Source organism: Anomalospiza imberbis, chromosome 6, assembly GCF_031753505.1.
Source record: "Anomalospiza imberbis isolate Cuckoo-Finch-1a 21T00152 chromosome 6, ASM3175350v1, whole genome shotgun sequence".
Classification (NCBI taxonomy): domain Eukaryota; kingdom Metazoa; phylum Chordata; class Aves; order Passeriformes; family Viduidae; genus Anomalospiza; species Anomalospiza imberbis.
Genome location: NC_089686.1, coordinates 30,582,885 through 30,599,771, shown reverse-complemented (window position 1 = coordinate 30,599,771; position 16,887 = coordinate 30,582,885). Strand labels below are relative to the sequence as shown.

General features: G+C 38.0%; 1 protein-coding gene across 12 annotated transcripts in view; it reads left to right on the top strand.

Moving 5' to 3' along the window:
• Positions 1-16,887, top strand: part of MEIS2 (Meis homeobox 2) — a 174,999-nt gene that overhangs the window by 39,668 nt on the left and 118,444 nt on the right. For 7 of the 12 annotated variants that reach the window (XM_068193028.1, XM_068193026.1, XM_068193032.1 and 4 more), the window contains exons 8-9: positions 2,865-2,966; positions 12,962-13,107. In XM_068193028.1, coding sequence (XP_068049129.1) covers positions 2,865-2,966; positions 12,962-13,107 — 248 coding nt within the window. The remainder of the gene's footprint in view (positions 1-2,864; positions 2,967-12,961; positions 13,108-16,887) is intronic. The other 5 variants (XM_068193030.1, XM_068193036.1, XM_068193034.1 and 2 more) reach the window with 1 other exon arrangement.

Genomic DNA, 16,887 nt, shown 5'->3' with positions numbered 1-16,887 from the left:
TAAACAGGGTTGTAAAGGGGGTTTTGTTAGTGCTTCATAACTGAAATGTCAATGCTGGTGTTCATTTCAGAAAAATGACCCCAGACCTGCACTCCATGTGATAATTCTTTCCTGTTCTCTGAGCACTCTTCATCCAAATGTGAGGGCTGGTGCTCATGTCGGTGTCCTGACTGCAGAGAGACCAGCAGCACAGGCAGATCTTTGTCCCTCGGAGCAGTTCTTCCTGGGAAAGCTGGCTTGCTCCGTGTGTGTAATCCCCAAAAACCAGAAACACAGCATGTGCGACAGGGGAAGTGAGGTCCAGAAAGTGTTTTGGCATTGAGTTCATCAGCAGTAGAAAGAGGAAATGACACCTTGATTTTCCCCTTGTTTCTCAGAACAAATTCTCACATATGCTGCAGGAAGATAGAGACAGGATAACAATACTGTTCATACTTCAGGATTTTGGTCAGTCACAAATACAAAAAACCGTCTGGTCTCTTTACTGAAAGTACAGTGCTAAGAGTTGCTTTTGCTTCTAGTAATAAAAATGGAAATCCTGCTATTTAGCTGAAGGAGAAAAGAAATAAGATGTCCTTGGACATCTATTTTGATCACAAGTATTATGTCCAAGAACCTGCCTTCTAACAGAGTATTTCAGTATGTTCCCTTTATGATACACATTTAGAAATGAAGAATTAGCAAAAAACAATAGCCATGCTCAGACTTGGGAAAAAAAGTAATGCTCAAATGAGCACAGGAGTGTGGTGGCATATTTATATTTAAAAGTAGTAATATATATTTGCTTATGTAAGAGCCACTACCAATATTAAGTATTGCTTTCAAAGCAGTTGTCATTGAAAGCTGTGTGCCTTGCTTATTTGAGCAGTTAAAAAAATATTTTCCTTAAAATTTACTGAAGGTATGTTTCTGAGCCAGTAACAGAAAACGGAATAGAATATTTTGTGTTAGATAATGTTATTAGCTATCTCAGTTCTTATGTTGCAATATAAATCTCCGTTAAGTTTTAAAACCTGACATAGTAAAACACAGGTAAAAATATCGTAACTATAAAATTGCAAGGGGGCGTTAATGTCTTTGAGGTAAATCTTAATTTCCGAGATCCTATTTGGTAGGATTTTGTTTTGTTTTGTGAGTTTTTTTTTTTGTTTTGGTTTGGGATCCTACTTGGTAGGATTTTGTTTTGTTTTGTGAGGTTTTTTTTTTGTTTTGGTTTGGGTTTTTTTGGTTGTTGTTTTTTATTTTTTTTTTGGATTTTTTTATTTTTAGTACCAAGCCCTCTCATTGGCATCATTTCACCAGGTTTTTAGGAGGAGGGGGAGAAGGAGAGAGAGATGGAGAGACTGTGTGAAGTTTCTTCTAATGCATAATGTATTTAAACGCTGTACTTTCTGGATTGATGCCACTAACCAGCTCAGAAATTATTCCTGTTTCCTCCTTACAGACTTGCAGTAAGGAGTCAGAGATGACCATGTCTACAGTCATTCCTAGCTGGTGTCAGAACGTGAAAATTCTGTTGTTCTGGGTCAGTGGTGAATAACTCACTCAAATGGTGCAAAGTCAGCCAGTTCTTAATTTTTTATCTCCTCAAGAGTGTATTCAGTGACTTTATCACTGAGAAGAATGACTCCCCTGCCTAGTGTGATCAAGATCTGGAAATTTGTTGCATCAGCATATTTAGCCTAGACTGCTACTTGATTGGTGGGATTTATATTTGGTCTTATGGCAGACAGGGCAGCTCACTGTCTGGCTAGGTGGACCTAGGTCCAGAGGGAAACTCCATTTTACCCATCTGAACATGAAGGAAGGGAAGTCTCATAACTTGCCAGGCTTTTCATTTGGGGTCCCTACATGTAGGCAACACTAACTCTTTTGAAGTAGGGAGTGGGGTGATGTAAGCTCTCTGGAGCCCAGCTTGTCAGGATCTTCCCTAAAAAGAGCTTGACGACACAAATCTGTTCTAGGAAGACTTTGTAGGCACTTCATATTTGTGTTTTGTAATATTTTCTGCAACAGTGAAAGACCTGAAATGAAATTACAGGTTATGAGCAAAAAGGCAATGCATCACGTGTCAGAGTGGGTGTCTGTGCTTTTGAGTTTTGTGCTGTGAACTTTCAAAAAAATAGAGTTACAACAACTTAATACCCTGTGGTTTTGCTATTCTTATGCTTCATTATTTTCTAAATCCACTTCATTGAAACTTTTGTCAAAAGCTTTTTCCCCTGTTTCTATGGAATTATGTGTATGTCAATACTTTCAATCACTTAAAGTGGCCCAAAGCATCTTATGGAGCAGTTCGGCTGCAGAGAGAGGTGACCATAGCCATTCCTTCTTTTTTGCTAGTTTTTAAATCATATTATCCTGAAAAAAAATCAGTAAAATTTTACAATGGGAAAACAAAATTGCTTGTCTGCCTTTCTGATATCATAAATATATCTGTCAGGGACTAACTGAGAGCTTTAGCTCCCTTATGCTTGCTCTTTTTGTCCATCTACAGAAACATTTCAAGCCTTTCCAGTAACCACTTTTAAGCATCCAATATGTACAGCACGTAAGTTGTAGATGATTTACAGTTTACGTTTACAGGGCTTCTTGGAGGAAAAGACTTCTGAAAAATGGTACCAAAAATAAATACAGGCAGGTCCAAAGCAGGCAGTTGTCATCTGGAGAATGATTCACTAGTGGGAGCAAGACTTGATTGAGTCCTTCATTTTGAGCGCCAAGTAGCATATAATTTATAAAGAGTATTAGTTGTGTTTCCAAATACATAACACCCTGTATTTAAAGTACGGGCTTTAAGTTAAACCTACAGGAGCAGACTGTCAGTGTTCCCACGTAACCCTTCACATTCTGGCGTTTTCCAGACTGCCAGCCAAATGAACACTTTAGGAGGAGGTGCATATATATGTCTGCAGCACCCAGCGGGTTAATCCACCCTACTGTGCATAGGTGTTGGAGCTCTTATGGTATGTAAGACTTGCCAAGTTTGGAGTTGTTTTGTACTTTTAAATTTTTTTATGAACTATGCATTCACAGTAAGCATCTCTTCTTATGCTGTTCAAAAGTTTGTGAATGCATATCAAGACAGTACTTTCATTTGTTTTATGTAAAACACACATTTGTGTACATTTTATCACCAGAAAAAAGTTTTTATGGTTCATTTTGAGACTTTTCTACTGAAACATCTTTTTTTTTTTAAGCATTTAGCCATCCTTCACTTTTTTTTAATACTTCTTAAAATAGACAAATATGCATTTGGACTTGTGGCCTAACAAGTGTCCTTTTCAGTAATTGAAGCATTTAACTTAGAATCTCTCAGGAATAACTGTCTATTAATTTCTAGTCCTTTTTTTTTTAATGATGAAAAAAATCTTATCCGTGTGTACCCATATGTAATATTTCAGCTAGTGCTTTCTTAATGACTAAACAGCCCTGAAAAAAGGGGTTTCTCATGTGGAAAGTACATGGATCTTGCTGTAGTAGTGGGCATCATTTTAGGGGCTGTCTCCTGAACAAGCAGTTATAACAAACAGCATAGGGTCTAAGGAGAACTGCAAGACATTAAAATATCTCACAGTTTATGACTACTTTTAACAGTTCTAAGGAAAATTGGGATGTTATGATTGCTATTTTCCTTTAAAAATCCAGTCATTTTTACTCTTAAAGAAACTACATTAATGATTTAATGAAGAAGAATGGTGCAGGATGTTAGTCATCATCTACTTTTAAGTTCTCACATTCTGCTATATATAAACAACTGCAAAATTGTAAAGGTTAAATACTGATGAAGGACAACTGAACTTATTTACTTCAACTACAGGTAGAATTTTAATTGAACTTAGCTATTTTGCCCACATTTGATAGTATTCTAATGACAAAAGTGACAGCATAACAAATAAAAAAAGCTACTTAGAACAAAATATAGTTCTTTAATGTATACTTACTTTTATGCAGTTGATTGAGAAAATGAAAAACATTATCCCAGAACTAAAAAAGGAAAATAGTCTCTTAAAGGAGATGTGCTTTCGGCAAAAGAAAAATATTTTTTTTGTCTCCTGATTTCTTTAATGACTTGTTATTGTTGCCTCAGCTGTAGCCAGTCTGCAGCTGGTATTCTTAACAGAATTACGATGAGAATGCCAAAAATACTTCTCTAAAAATATGTTTTAAAAAGACTTAAAAAGAATGCCACTAAAACTGCAGCACAAGGACACTTTGTGTGACAGTGTTTAGTAGGATGAAAAATTTAAAGACAATAACAGCTATTTACATTCACACTGTAAAGTAATTACTGAAACATATAGAATATTTAAACCTATTTTAATAATGCTTTGCTTCAGCCTAGATACCAAAAACTGGGAGTACACTTACCAACTAGTCCTGAGGTGGGGAGGGAGGGAATTGAAGTTAAAACCATGTAGAAAAAAGTCTATTGAACATTTTCCTGGTGTGGTACAATGTGAGTTTCACTTTTAAATAGAAGATCATCATAAATCAGCATAAACCCCATGTTTTAATGAGTGTATCTCCTCTGGAATTGTGCAGTGCTTGCAATTCTCTGTGACCAAGACATGGATCTGGTCTTAGACTTCTTACTCAGGCAAAACTGCCACTGACATTAATGATAATTTTGCTTGAACAGAACAAAGTGCTTGATGGGAGTTGTGCCAGCATGAGAGGTGCGAGATTAGGATAAACGTGCAAAAAAGTACAACTTCAAATGGCTGTACCTTTGACTTCTACAGCTAGCATTTCCTCCAACTACAAGGATCCTAATTATAACATTTTCTGGTTCAAAGATTAACATTTAGCATTCTGGGAAAGACTTTCTGGACTTTAGTAACCTGATCAGCACGGTCCCCTTTTGGTCTCTGCCTCTTTCTGGTTCTTTGTATTGCAGGGGAGATGATAGTATCTGGCACATTCCTCGGATGTCTTGAAGATAGCAGCCTTCTGTGTTTGGGGCTGAAAGATTGTGAACTCTGTGTTAGCAGAAATGCCACACAGGGGAGGTGAATAGAACATTAAAAAAGCTTTAGCTTTAGGTACTGCAGCGCAAGCAGAGTTGAATTTGAGAGCTGGGACTTAAGTGGACATTTGTCCCTGCTTTCTTCCTTAATAAAATCTGAGTGTTAACTGTGGGTAAGGGCATTTGAGAGATCACTAAAAATGAATCATTGAGTGCCCAGAAGAGCTTTATTATGATATACTATGGAGAACTTCAGAATATCCCTAGTACTTTTTAAGTGGTTATCAGATACATGTAGGAGTTACTATTATGGAAGTGAATTATTTTGTCCTTCTCTGCAGAAGCAAAATAATTTCCCAAATTAAAATGTCAAAATAAAACTCATCAAAAGCTGGATCTGTGTGGTCCTTTCTGGCCCTGTGCTCCCATCCAATTTTCTTTTGCCCCATGAAAAGCTATTGAGCAAGAAAATCACAAGCACCAACCAGCAACATTTGTTTTGTTTGTGTATATGTAGTCCGTTTTGAAAAAGCCTGCCACAATACTAAATCTGGGGGAAAAAAATCTCAGTGCAGAAATCCTGACTGGCCAAATTGATTTTTTAAAAATTACCAAATTTAAAAAACCCCCAGACTGATATCAGGTTCCAGTACTGAGTTCTTGCAGGAAGAGGCAAAAGAGAGGTAGCTTAGTTCAGTTTGTTTGCCCCAGAAGCAATTAGAGAGAAGGAATTATTCTGCTCCCGAAGTTCCGCATAAGTGTTGCCACTGCCCAGTTAACCAGTGTGAAAATACCATGGAAAATAAATTATTAAACTATACTGTTATTACTAACTTGCCAGTTCCAGAGAAACAAATGCAGCCACATTTACATATGTGTCCATCTGTCTGTTTTTACACTTTATGTCTTCAACCAGTGGGTGAAATTGTTTTAATCCAAGCTGCAGTCTATTTTTTTTTTAATTTTTCCCCCCAACTGATATTTTTCTCTGTGTGTATGTTATTTGTAGATGGACATGCATATTCTTGACAGTAGCTAGTTCTTAATTGCCCCTTAGAGTAACCTAATCTATCTGGCCACGGTAGTTTTAACTGGAGTATGCAGCAGAGTTCTCCATGGATAATTTTCGTTAGTTAGCAGATTGTTACCATCTCAATGTTGCTGAAATCCCTAATCTCAGGTCAGCGTGAAGCTGCAGTGGTTACAATCCTGTTGCCTGATGCAGTGTGAATGGAAGTGCTTTCTGTCAGAAACATGTGGTCTCTTCAGTGGAGAGCCTGCGTAAATCCTGTGTAAATAGAGGGAGGCTAACAAAGGATGAGCCCCTGCAGCTCAGAGCATTTGGAGCCATTTGGAGGCTGAATTTGCTAAATGCTGCTTATACCGCCTGAAAAGTTGAAGAGAAAGGAGCATAAAATCCCTTCTTTTTTCTCTTTCTGCTCCTACCCTGGGGGGAGGGTGTTAAGGGCCAGGGAAGCCTGAGGTAAGCCTATGAAGACTGTTTTTTCAGTGCTCTTTTGAGTGTGAAAAAGGTGGCATGGGTCACTGTCCCCTCTTTAATGTCGGAAAACCCACACAGTTAGTAAATGTTGCATGTAAACTAAAGCATATCATCCCTTCTCCTGCACTCCACGGCAGTGGGCCATGAACTAGTCACTTGAAAATCGCAGAAAAATTTCTCTTCAACATGTCTGGACAGTTTAGCACAGCAGGAACGTAAGAGAGATCAGTAATTAGCAGGTTGCTTTACTGTTGTTCCCCTTGTCTGCAATGGAACACATTTTTCACCTGATGTGAAAAAATGTTGGATTGCAATGAACAAACCATGAACTTCCTGGCTGTATAAAAGAACTTAACATTTAAATTGTGGTTTATTAATTTTCTCTTATATAAGCTACAAAAATGCATTTTTGACATTTGACAGAATTTCTAAGATTTCTCAATTAATTTTACAAATAAACATGAAATCTAAACACAGACAATTAAGGACACAAAAAAGCCAGTCTTTTTTCTTATTTCGGACAGAAAAATAATGAAAGGGGAAATGTGAAACTTAACGGTTCTGAAAAAAATTTTGAAATACTTAGATCACCGATTTTGTAGCATGCATGGCTATACTAAGAGCTGAAATGTCATTCCTACTTTGAATAAATAATAAAACATTTGTGAATTCCTTTTTGCAAATAAGATATGTTAATGACTGTAGAGAGGTGCCTACCCAGAAACAGAAAAGAAACAGTTTTCATTCTGTCTCTTGTAAATACACTTTATATACAAGATACCATGCAAGTCCTTAAGCCTTTAACACATATTGCCAGATGGCAATAGGGACTTGCTCCTGAATGACAAACTATGCTAAATTGTAATTAGATTAAGTAGAATAGTTTTGTATGTGGGTTCTGATAGCATCTTATTTTTTCTTCTTATTTGAATTTGCAATAATTATTAATTAATACATGTGTGAAATTCATACATGTCATCTTTACATTATCAGCCCAGTGGAATTGCTAGGTTTTATTCTGGAAAGCAAAAGATCAGCAAGAGAGAAGGCCAGATCTTTGGCTCCTTCCTGCTTCTAGAAGGGCAACAGGACATCTTCTGTAGGAAGAGAGATGGTAGTGGTATAGGTCTGAAGTTTTCTCCTGTTCTCTCTAGTGCACCACTGTCCAACCTTTTTTCTGTCCAAGATGCTCTCTGAAAAATGCAACAGGGAACCATGAAACATATGTCTGGTGTCTCAGAGACACCAGGGCAGAGAATGCAGTGGTCTGATTACAGCAGCTCACTTGACGACACTCCACTCCAGGAAGAAGTGACCATTCAGGTCAGCACAGGCTCAGTATACCTGTAAGGCCCCTGAACAGCTTCTGATGGCTCCTTTCCTCCTGGAGTAAAGTAATTCAGCAAAACCAGCACAAGTACTGGCAGAGCACTGCCAATGATGGCACAGCTCTAAGATGGGTTGCCCACCTGAACTGTTTGTGATTTTCAAAGTCCATATTTGCCAGTCATAATCCATCTTAACTTAGTTTCCCTGGCAAGAAATGCAGGAGACAAGTATGGCTCCTGTGGTGTGAGGAGACTTAAGTCAACTTGCTGGAACAGGCATCATTAAGAGGAAGAGAAAGAAAAAAAAAACATCCATAGCCAGGACTTCATTCAAAGATCTGTGATCTACTGGAGCTGTAAGGCTAAAAGCCTGATAATTTTAACAGGATGGAATGAAGATAAGGATTCTCCTGAAGGGTCTTTGATTCTGGGGCTGACCTTCCCTCTCTATTAGTCTTCGTTTAAGTACAGACTATCTTATCTTCAAAAACATCTTTAGACAGTTCTCTCCAGCTTTTTGGCAGTGATAATTAACCAGATTCTAAAGATTTTTCTCTGGTGGTGATATGGATTTTATCACTAAGCTGAATGTCCTTATTAATAATGGTTTACAATATTTATGTATCTAGATGGACACATTATAAGTACAAAAAAATTGCAAGCTGAGCATATAGGCTGCATGCAGATTTTCCTGTTTGTTTTGCATTCGTAGCTACATATATACATATTCCACTCCATCAAAATATTAGTCTGGAATATTAGAGTAGTTTACTTAAGATCAGCATAGTGCACTGCAGCTTTCCTTTACAAAATCCTTTAACTTGCTTTTCATATTGCATCCACTATTTTTAGAAAAATGGCAAAGTATCTTGTCTTCCCCCGAGTTTAGATCCTCCTGCTGTTCTTTCTATTCCTTTAGTGTGACAAACCTTAAAGCTGTAAGGGACCTCTGATGAAGAAACTCAAACACTGGGTTCTGAAATGTACTTTTCCAGAAATCACTTTTTTAACTGCTCTACTTGCTATGATGGTACACAGAAACTATTTCTATAATTTGAATCTGGACTGTTACCAGGCTTCTGTGCTTTGGCCTGACTGGGTCATCCTTTTTAGTTATCATTTTGATAGATTGGGAATTTGTTATTCATCCTGTTCACAAGTGGTCAAAAGAAAAGATGGGCAACTTCTAAACTTGCTTCATCTGTTGCTGGGTTTTTACACTGTGAAGAACACAAAGACTAGGGTTGAGATAATACTAATAGTGTGGGAGACTAACAAAGAAATATTCATTGATACAGTAAGGTTAGACAGGCTTTACGTAGGACTGGTCTCTGTTTCCCAAAGAGTCCTTGGCAATGTCAACACTGGGCTTTGCAAGCCTATCTGTCCAAGGAAATCAGCTTGCAGCAAGCTGGAATTATGGTGCAGCGGAAACCCTGCTATGACTGCTTATTTGATATTTTTTAAAGAAGAGGTAATCTCCTTTGCTTTCAATGCAAAGGAATTCAGCTTGTGGAAGGAAACCCTCAGCACATACTAAGAGTGCCTGAACACAGAGCCAGTGTGGAAGCCCAACTTCCCAATGTGTAAAGAAGACTTGTATCTTCAGTGTCCTCAACAAACTCTTCCCCTAGAAGAGGTCTTTAAGGAAGCTCAGGTGGGTCCCTTTGCAAGGTTTCATGTAAACTTTTTCCATCTTTTATAGGGGTTATTGAGACTATTACATAACATTGCTATAATCATAAACAAGCTGGGTAAAATTCCTAATTCTCTACTGGCTCGAATCGTGCCTAGTCATTGACACCTCCACAAAGAGAGTGCCACTTAAGAATTCTCCACTGTCCTTCAGAACCGATGGGGTTTTGCAATCATGCGTACTCTTTGCACAAGAATAAACGAGTGAACAGTATGGAAAGCAGGAGAAAATCACCCTTAATTTTTTTGGTTCTGTGTGAAAGAGAGAGACAGTGGACCAAAATCCAAACTTTAATTTCTTCTCTTGAAAATTGGGATAACTATGCTTGTATAATCATCATTTCCATAGAACTTAGGATTTGACTCTACTCTTCTTACAAATTACAATCTAAACCAGGATATGAATAGTTCATATAAGCAGAATCTCTTGTAATGATGATTTAAATTATTTAAATTTTGATTCCGTCATACAGTAGTGAAAAATATAGTTAATCCAGTCTGTTATAAAGTGACTTTCATATCTGTTCATTTTATTTTGCTTTTGATATTTTATTTTTCTTCATTTAAAGTAACGGACATTTATTTGGATGAAGAATTCTAGGACCAGAAGTAAATAATTCCATCTTGGAAAAGACAGTTATGGGCATTTTCTATGATTTCTTCTCATAGAAGATGCATCCACTAAAATGAGCGACTGTAGTCCTATTAAAGATATGACAATACAGATTAACAGGCCTGTTGTACACCAGGAGAAACAAATCCTTCTGTATTTTTCTTCTGATATAATTTGGAGTTACAATATTTTAATTTCCTTTCATGAGGTTATGGAACAGATTAGGGAAGCACTGATTTTATGATTATGATTTCAACTGCTGATTAGGATGGGAAGGCAATGAGAGCGTTAGTTGAACTTTTCTTTCTTGGGCTTGTTATTAGGTTTTTTAAACCAGGGTATTAATAACCTCTTCAAAAAGTCCAAACACTGATATAGCATGTGGGAGACTCCTGCTGAGGATGCTCACAAATAGGAGAGTATATGCAGACAGACAGGAATATGTCCATAGAGAGAGTGAACTGGTGTTTCTGTGGTTTGAAAGGATGGTGCAGAGCAGAAGTTTTACAGCTCCACACATCCTGTGCATACACACATTACTTTTACATAAAGAGACAAAGATATCTTTATCCACACGACAGATAGACAAACAGACTGACTGACTTCAAACTTGCACTTTCAGTAGAGATTTTTCCCCCCCATCTCCGGGTACTGCTTTTCAAAATTGCCTGAGGCTACAGTACAGCACCTCAGATCCCCAAGGCCCATTGCCTGGCTCCTAATAGCCACTCTCCATCTGTGTCACATGAACAGCTGATGAGATAGCTCCAGTGTCTGTATTTTGGAGAGCATATCCACCCAGGTTAAAATGCTGGGGTTGCCAAGGAGCAGTCAGAAGCCATTAGTGTTTGTGAGAATTTGCCTTGCAGCAGTTCCTTGGCATAGTGGAAAGTGTGTGTGCTTGTGTGTGTGTGCGCGCGCGCACACGTGTCTGTGAGAGAGGGGTAGGGTGGAATACATGGGGAGGAAGAAAGCACCAGAAAGGAGTGCTTTCTAAATAACCAATATATTGCAAAAGCAAACAGTTGGTTACAGTGTTCAGAGCTTCCATAATCTCTTCAACTAGTTTACTGTTATTTGACTCTCCTTTCTCTATCGTTAATAGAATAAAAAAAAAAAAAAAAAAAGGACGAGAAACACAGCAGCGACTTCAGGGTCTTGCTCTGGTGTTTGGGCAGATGGAAAGGAGCTGCTCTGCCTTGGGGCAGGGTGGTTGTAATGAAGTGGCCTGTCAGTCTGTAAATAGTGAGGGTCATCTCTTCCATGTGATGGAGGGTATCACATTGCAGTGAAAATGGAAATGTCAATAAAATTAATCTGCCAGCTCTTTGCTGTGGCTTTTTCTGTTTCTCTGGTCCAAAAGGGTCGGTTTTTCAGAGGGGATGAAGTACAAGAAGGGTGATCTGGCATGGGAGGGAAGATGGAGCTGAAATGCAGGTTTTGAAGCAAATGGACTGTATGTAGCAGCAATGTATTTCGTTTAGTAGCACTACAGATCTAGACGAGGCTATAGGAATTAGCTCATGAATCTATAGCATTCCTCAGGAAGCTATGGAGCGTCTAGCTCAGGCTACATTGAGCACAGAGTTTATTGTTTTAGGCTTTCTTGGACAAGGTTTTTACTTAGCATGGGATTTATGGCATTTACTGCTAATGAATGTCTATTCTTAAATTACAAAAACCACCGTCTCAGCACAATTCCCAGATGTCCTTCCAGGACCTCGGCTTCTTAAACACCAGCAGGGAGCATAAACTCTCCACTTCTCTGTTTTCCTCTTTCGTGTGGCTCCGGGCTAATGATGTGTAAGGAAAACACAGCAATCTATAAAGTCTCAGTGCTGTCCCAGTATTCTTCATTTATTTTGCATTTGATTATGCCACAAGTCGGATCTTGTTTCTTTCCTTTTTTTAAAGTTATTAGTTCAAATATTAATGTAGGAATATGGCATATATTGCTGCTCTTGATTGATGCCTTCCCAAAAACAGGAAGACGTGCTCGTATGAATTTTAAGAAAGTAGGGGTCCTGCAATGCCTTGCCAGAAGAGTTTTTCAGATACATAATTTAGATGCCCTCCAGGCAGGCTTTCAAGGCATTTTTGCTGGAGGGCAAGAAAAAATAACTATGACTGTTAAAAGTAAATGATTTTTGCTAATGCACAATTAATGCCAGGGAAAAGCACAGAAGAGAAGGATGTTGATGGAAAGTTCTGATTAAGTGAGAGCTCTACCTTGATGTGCATCTTTTTTTTTTTAATGATAATAATCACTGATGCAGAGATGTAGAAGTTTTCATGTCATGCAAATGCTATATGCAGGGTCGCACTAGGTGTACGTGTTTGTGAGTGTGTGTGTATGTGTGCTGGGAGGTGATGGTTACGGGGAGGGGTTCATCTGACAGTGTGTTATGTGCACTGAACAGTGACATGGTTACTGCCACCTCTGCAGAGGGCCTTGAATATATAGACTACAGAACATTTAACTTGATTACTTATACGTACATATTCAGAATGGTTGTAGGGATGCATTTACAGTAAATGGGTTTTCTTGTGGCAGGTTTTCCCACATTGAATCCCATAATTGAAAAAGAGCTACTGCACTATGTCAAGCACACAATTATAATTGAATTAATGATATATGCATGTGTGAAACACAAAATTAGTATTTGGAGAGACACGGTTTTCTAATTTTTACATATTTGCATCGGCATTCTTATATAATGAGAAACAGTATGTGCCTGATCTAACAAATAAAACCCCCCAAACTGTGGTAGTGTCTTGGCAATTAATGATATTTTTTGGCTTCTGTATTTGGTTCATTAAACATCTCCTCCTTCCTGTTTTTCTCTTTGTTGTAGGTGATGGTTTAGACAACAGTGTAGCCTCACCTGGTACAGGAGATGATGATGACCCAGACAAGGACAAAAAGCGTCAGAAGAAAAGAGGCATTTTCCCCAAAGTAGCAACAAATATCATGAGAGCGTGGCTTTTCCAGCATCTCACAGTAAGTGGTGATCAAAACCAAAATAAATTTCTGTTCATGTGCCTAATGAGGTTTATTCATCATTATTAGAAATCAATTATCCCCATAATTTTTTGACCATTATTAGGTCTCAGGCTTTGTTGCTTTTTTTTATTAGATTTTTTTTCTTAGGTCTTGGAATCATGACAAATCTCAAAGAAATCTATCTATCTATCTATCTATCTCTCTCTCTCTTTCTCTCTTTCTCTCTTTATATATATATATATATATATACACATACATATATACACACATCCTATAGAAAGAAAAAGAGAGAAAGTACAGCGCCTTAGCATGGAACACCACCTATATACGAAGTAATCATTTTTGGCTTTAAACTATTCAAAATCTTCCTACAGACAGCAAAAGGGGGATTCTTACTTTAATACTTATAAAGCTCTGCCTTCTGGATTCTTTGTTGCTGACCTCTGTTTACACAAACTTTGTATGTATGTGGTGAAAGGGAGAGCCCTGGTCTGTGTGCATGTGCTGACATACCCTGTGGATGTTAGAGAAGTCAAAGAAGCAGCTTGCAACCTTATCATTTTTACCTTTTTGTGAGGAAAAAAAGAAGGCTTACAGATTCCCTAATTTTTCAGTTGTGTAACAGAGAGAATAAGTGCTCTCTTTGCTTCTCTTCAAGTCCATAAATATTAAAACCTGGCCATATTCACATCTTGGGGGGAGAGAGATTAAATATGTGAAATAGCAGTGCTTTCCTTGGGCTTTTATTCATCTGATTGCTATTGGTTTTGTGTTGGTTTTCTGTTGTAGTTGACTATTATAGCTTCACTTAGGCATCAAAACACAGTTCCACAGAGGAACTGTGGGAACATGTGGGAAATGATGGAAACTGGTAAAATTATCCATTTTCTTCTTTCTCGCACTCTGAAATTGTTTCTTACTTGATAAGGCTTGAAATGCTAACTGTTATTAACTGCCTCTTCTTTACCAAAGTTTTATGAATTTCCATGGTTTTATAAATTTCCTGCTGTTGGTTACACTGTAATGATTCTAGGACCCAATTTATTTTTGATAGAGACTATCGAACTGCTCTGCCAGCAGCACAGCTAAAGGGGGGAGCGATAGATTCACATTTCTAAACCATCATTTTGATGTAAGGACATTAGTAGCAAACTAAGGTGCATTGATCTGGCCTGTGGGGTCAGGATTAGCTGGAATAGCCAGTGTCTCTGCTGGAGTAGTGGTTATTCCTGCCTCTCAGCTATGGCCATTTCAAAGGTCAGGTGCCCTGTACCCACTTGGCTCAGAGGAATTAGACAGAACATGAGTCTCTGGGCTGATTACTTAACCAAAGACAAAATAATGAGTCCTAAGCAAATACTGACTAATTGAAAGGGCTGTAAATCCATTACATATTGGTCAGGGATAATCAGGAGTATTTAATCACTTTTATCTATTCAGGAGCACTGAAGCTGCAACAGCAAAGCCCTGAACCTTGCCATGTGCTTATTATTCTCATCATTATCAAAATTACTTCACAGCTGTTCTTTGCTACATCACCTCAGCTGGAGATTTACTAACCTGTAAAATGTTTTTAATTTGGAAGTCGAGTGAGTGCGAGTGGAGGGTTTCTTGTTTAGCTGTAGGGTATCTTTAGACGAGTAGTACAGGCAGACAGCAAAAAGCAGGGCCACAAATAAACAAGTTTGGTTTGTAGATACCTCCACGTTAACTCCATTTCCTCCTATGAAATTTGTGATATCTGCTTTTTTTTTCCTTCCTGCCTTTCTTTCTTATGTGCTCCGTGAAAGCATTTGACATTTGCTTTTAAACAGTCAACTGCCTCTTGCTTCTCTTGAGGAAAGTCCTTCTGGCTTTTTGAAATCCCTTCTTCTTGTGTCTATCCTCTCTCTCCTGACCCTCTCCATCCTGCATGAATTAAGGAAATTTGCCGTCACTGTTGAGGATGGCCTCACAAAAATCAGATTAAATGGACACAAAAAAGCCCCAAACCTTTTACCATCCAGGCTTTAATGAGTTTGCAGGTGTTGAAAGATTTACTGCGCTGTAATTCTCAGACCTGCAAACTGATAATGGAGACCCCTGACCAGTGCAATGTAAATTCAGAAAGATTCTTGCCATAAACACATGCAGGGAAGGAAGAAAACTCCTTTCTTTTAAAGATCTCACACTTTTTCTCAAATTAGCTTGTCCATTCAAAATGTTACTCTGGCTGAGCCAGAACGGGGGAATCTGTGATGTACAATTTTATTGTTTCAAGTAAATATCTTTACAATGACAGTCCATGATTCAATGTACATTCCTTCATTACTACTCTAACCTTATTTCAAATTGGTTTGTGCCTCTTTTGTGCTGTATGACCTGTTCTTGTATTACAATAATCCCCCGATATACCCTTTTTTTCTTTCTCTCTCTCTCTGTCTCTTTTTTTTTTTTTTTTTTAAGAAACTAATTGAATTATCTCATTATTTTAATTTGTTAAGCAAATGTATTTTATGTCTCAGGATGTGTTCTTAAAGAAGGAGCTGCTTAGGCTTTGCCCCCTGAATGGGCCATTGGTACATTTTGACATTCATGCATTCATTAAGGAGAGGAACATAAAAGAGCTCTGGTTGTATTTTTTTTTTTCAAACACCCAACCAGCATGGAGCAACTTTTCCATAAGCCACAGGGGTCTCTCTACATATGTTCTCAACTGCAAGCCATTGTCACCTATTCTGAATACCTCAAAAGGACAAATAAAATACTAAAGGCCAACTGTAGCAATTGTTAGCTGTTAGTCTCAATATGACAAAAATCATTAACCTCTGATTTCCCTGGAAGGAGAGGCAGTGGCAGTCCATGTCTTCTGGCATGGATTAAATGTAGAAGTCCTTTAGACTGTCAAATTCCAGGAGAGTAACTCAGATCTGACTAATTGTATTTACTTATGATTTTAAATAAAATGCTATTTTTTCCTTTATTCAATCAGTTTGCAAACTCCTAAGGCAGTCAATTTTAAAAATTGAATGGCCTAAGTGGCTTTTTTGAAGAGACAGGCACTTGAACTCTGATGTAGAATGAATGTGTCTGACAGGCTGTGTCTTTCAAAACAATTTCTAACCCCTATCACAGTTTCCATTTTGTAGTAACTTTAATTATATTTGAAACAGGATACACATGCATGTTTTTATTGTTGGAAATCGAATGCAAAGAGTAGGCGCTTCTGTCATGTTCTTGTTCACTTACTGAGCTCCGTCTTACATTTGGAATTACAACACTACCGGAAGATAAAAGATCTGAGGATGAATTGGTTGGAAATGTGTATGCTTTTTCTGGATAATATCCAGTGTTTAAGAAAGTAGAGGAAATCCTAGTCTGGTAGTATAATCTTTTCAATAGTACATAAAGATTACAACATCAGAAAGGTAAACCTGACATTAAGACTGTTTTTAGTTGAGTTCAAAGGTGGTTAAAGAAAAGAAACAGCAAGAAATCTGACCCAAGCTGAGAGTTTATTCATAGCTTTGGAAGACTCCTTTTCCTCTATGCTAAGGAGTCCTTAGTACACTCAATTAGCCTCTCAGACATCACTGCTTTCCTCCCTCAAGTGCTCCCCTATTTGCCCTGCAAAGAACATATTTGATCACTAAGTGAAAACAGGAAGTGCTCAAATGTATAGATACCTCCAGCTTACACCAGTGCTGAAATTAGGATTTCTTACCAGCAACTATAGAGCCAGTCCCCTTCCTCCCATGCCCTTTGGAAGGATGGAGGACCTTTAAAATATACATATAT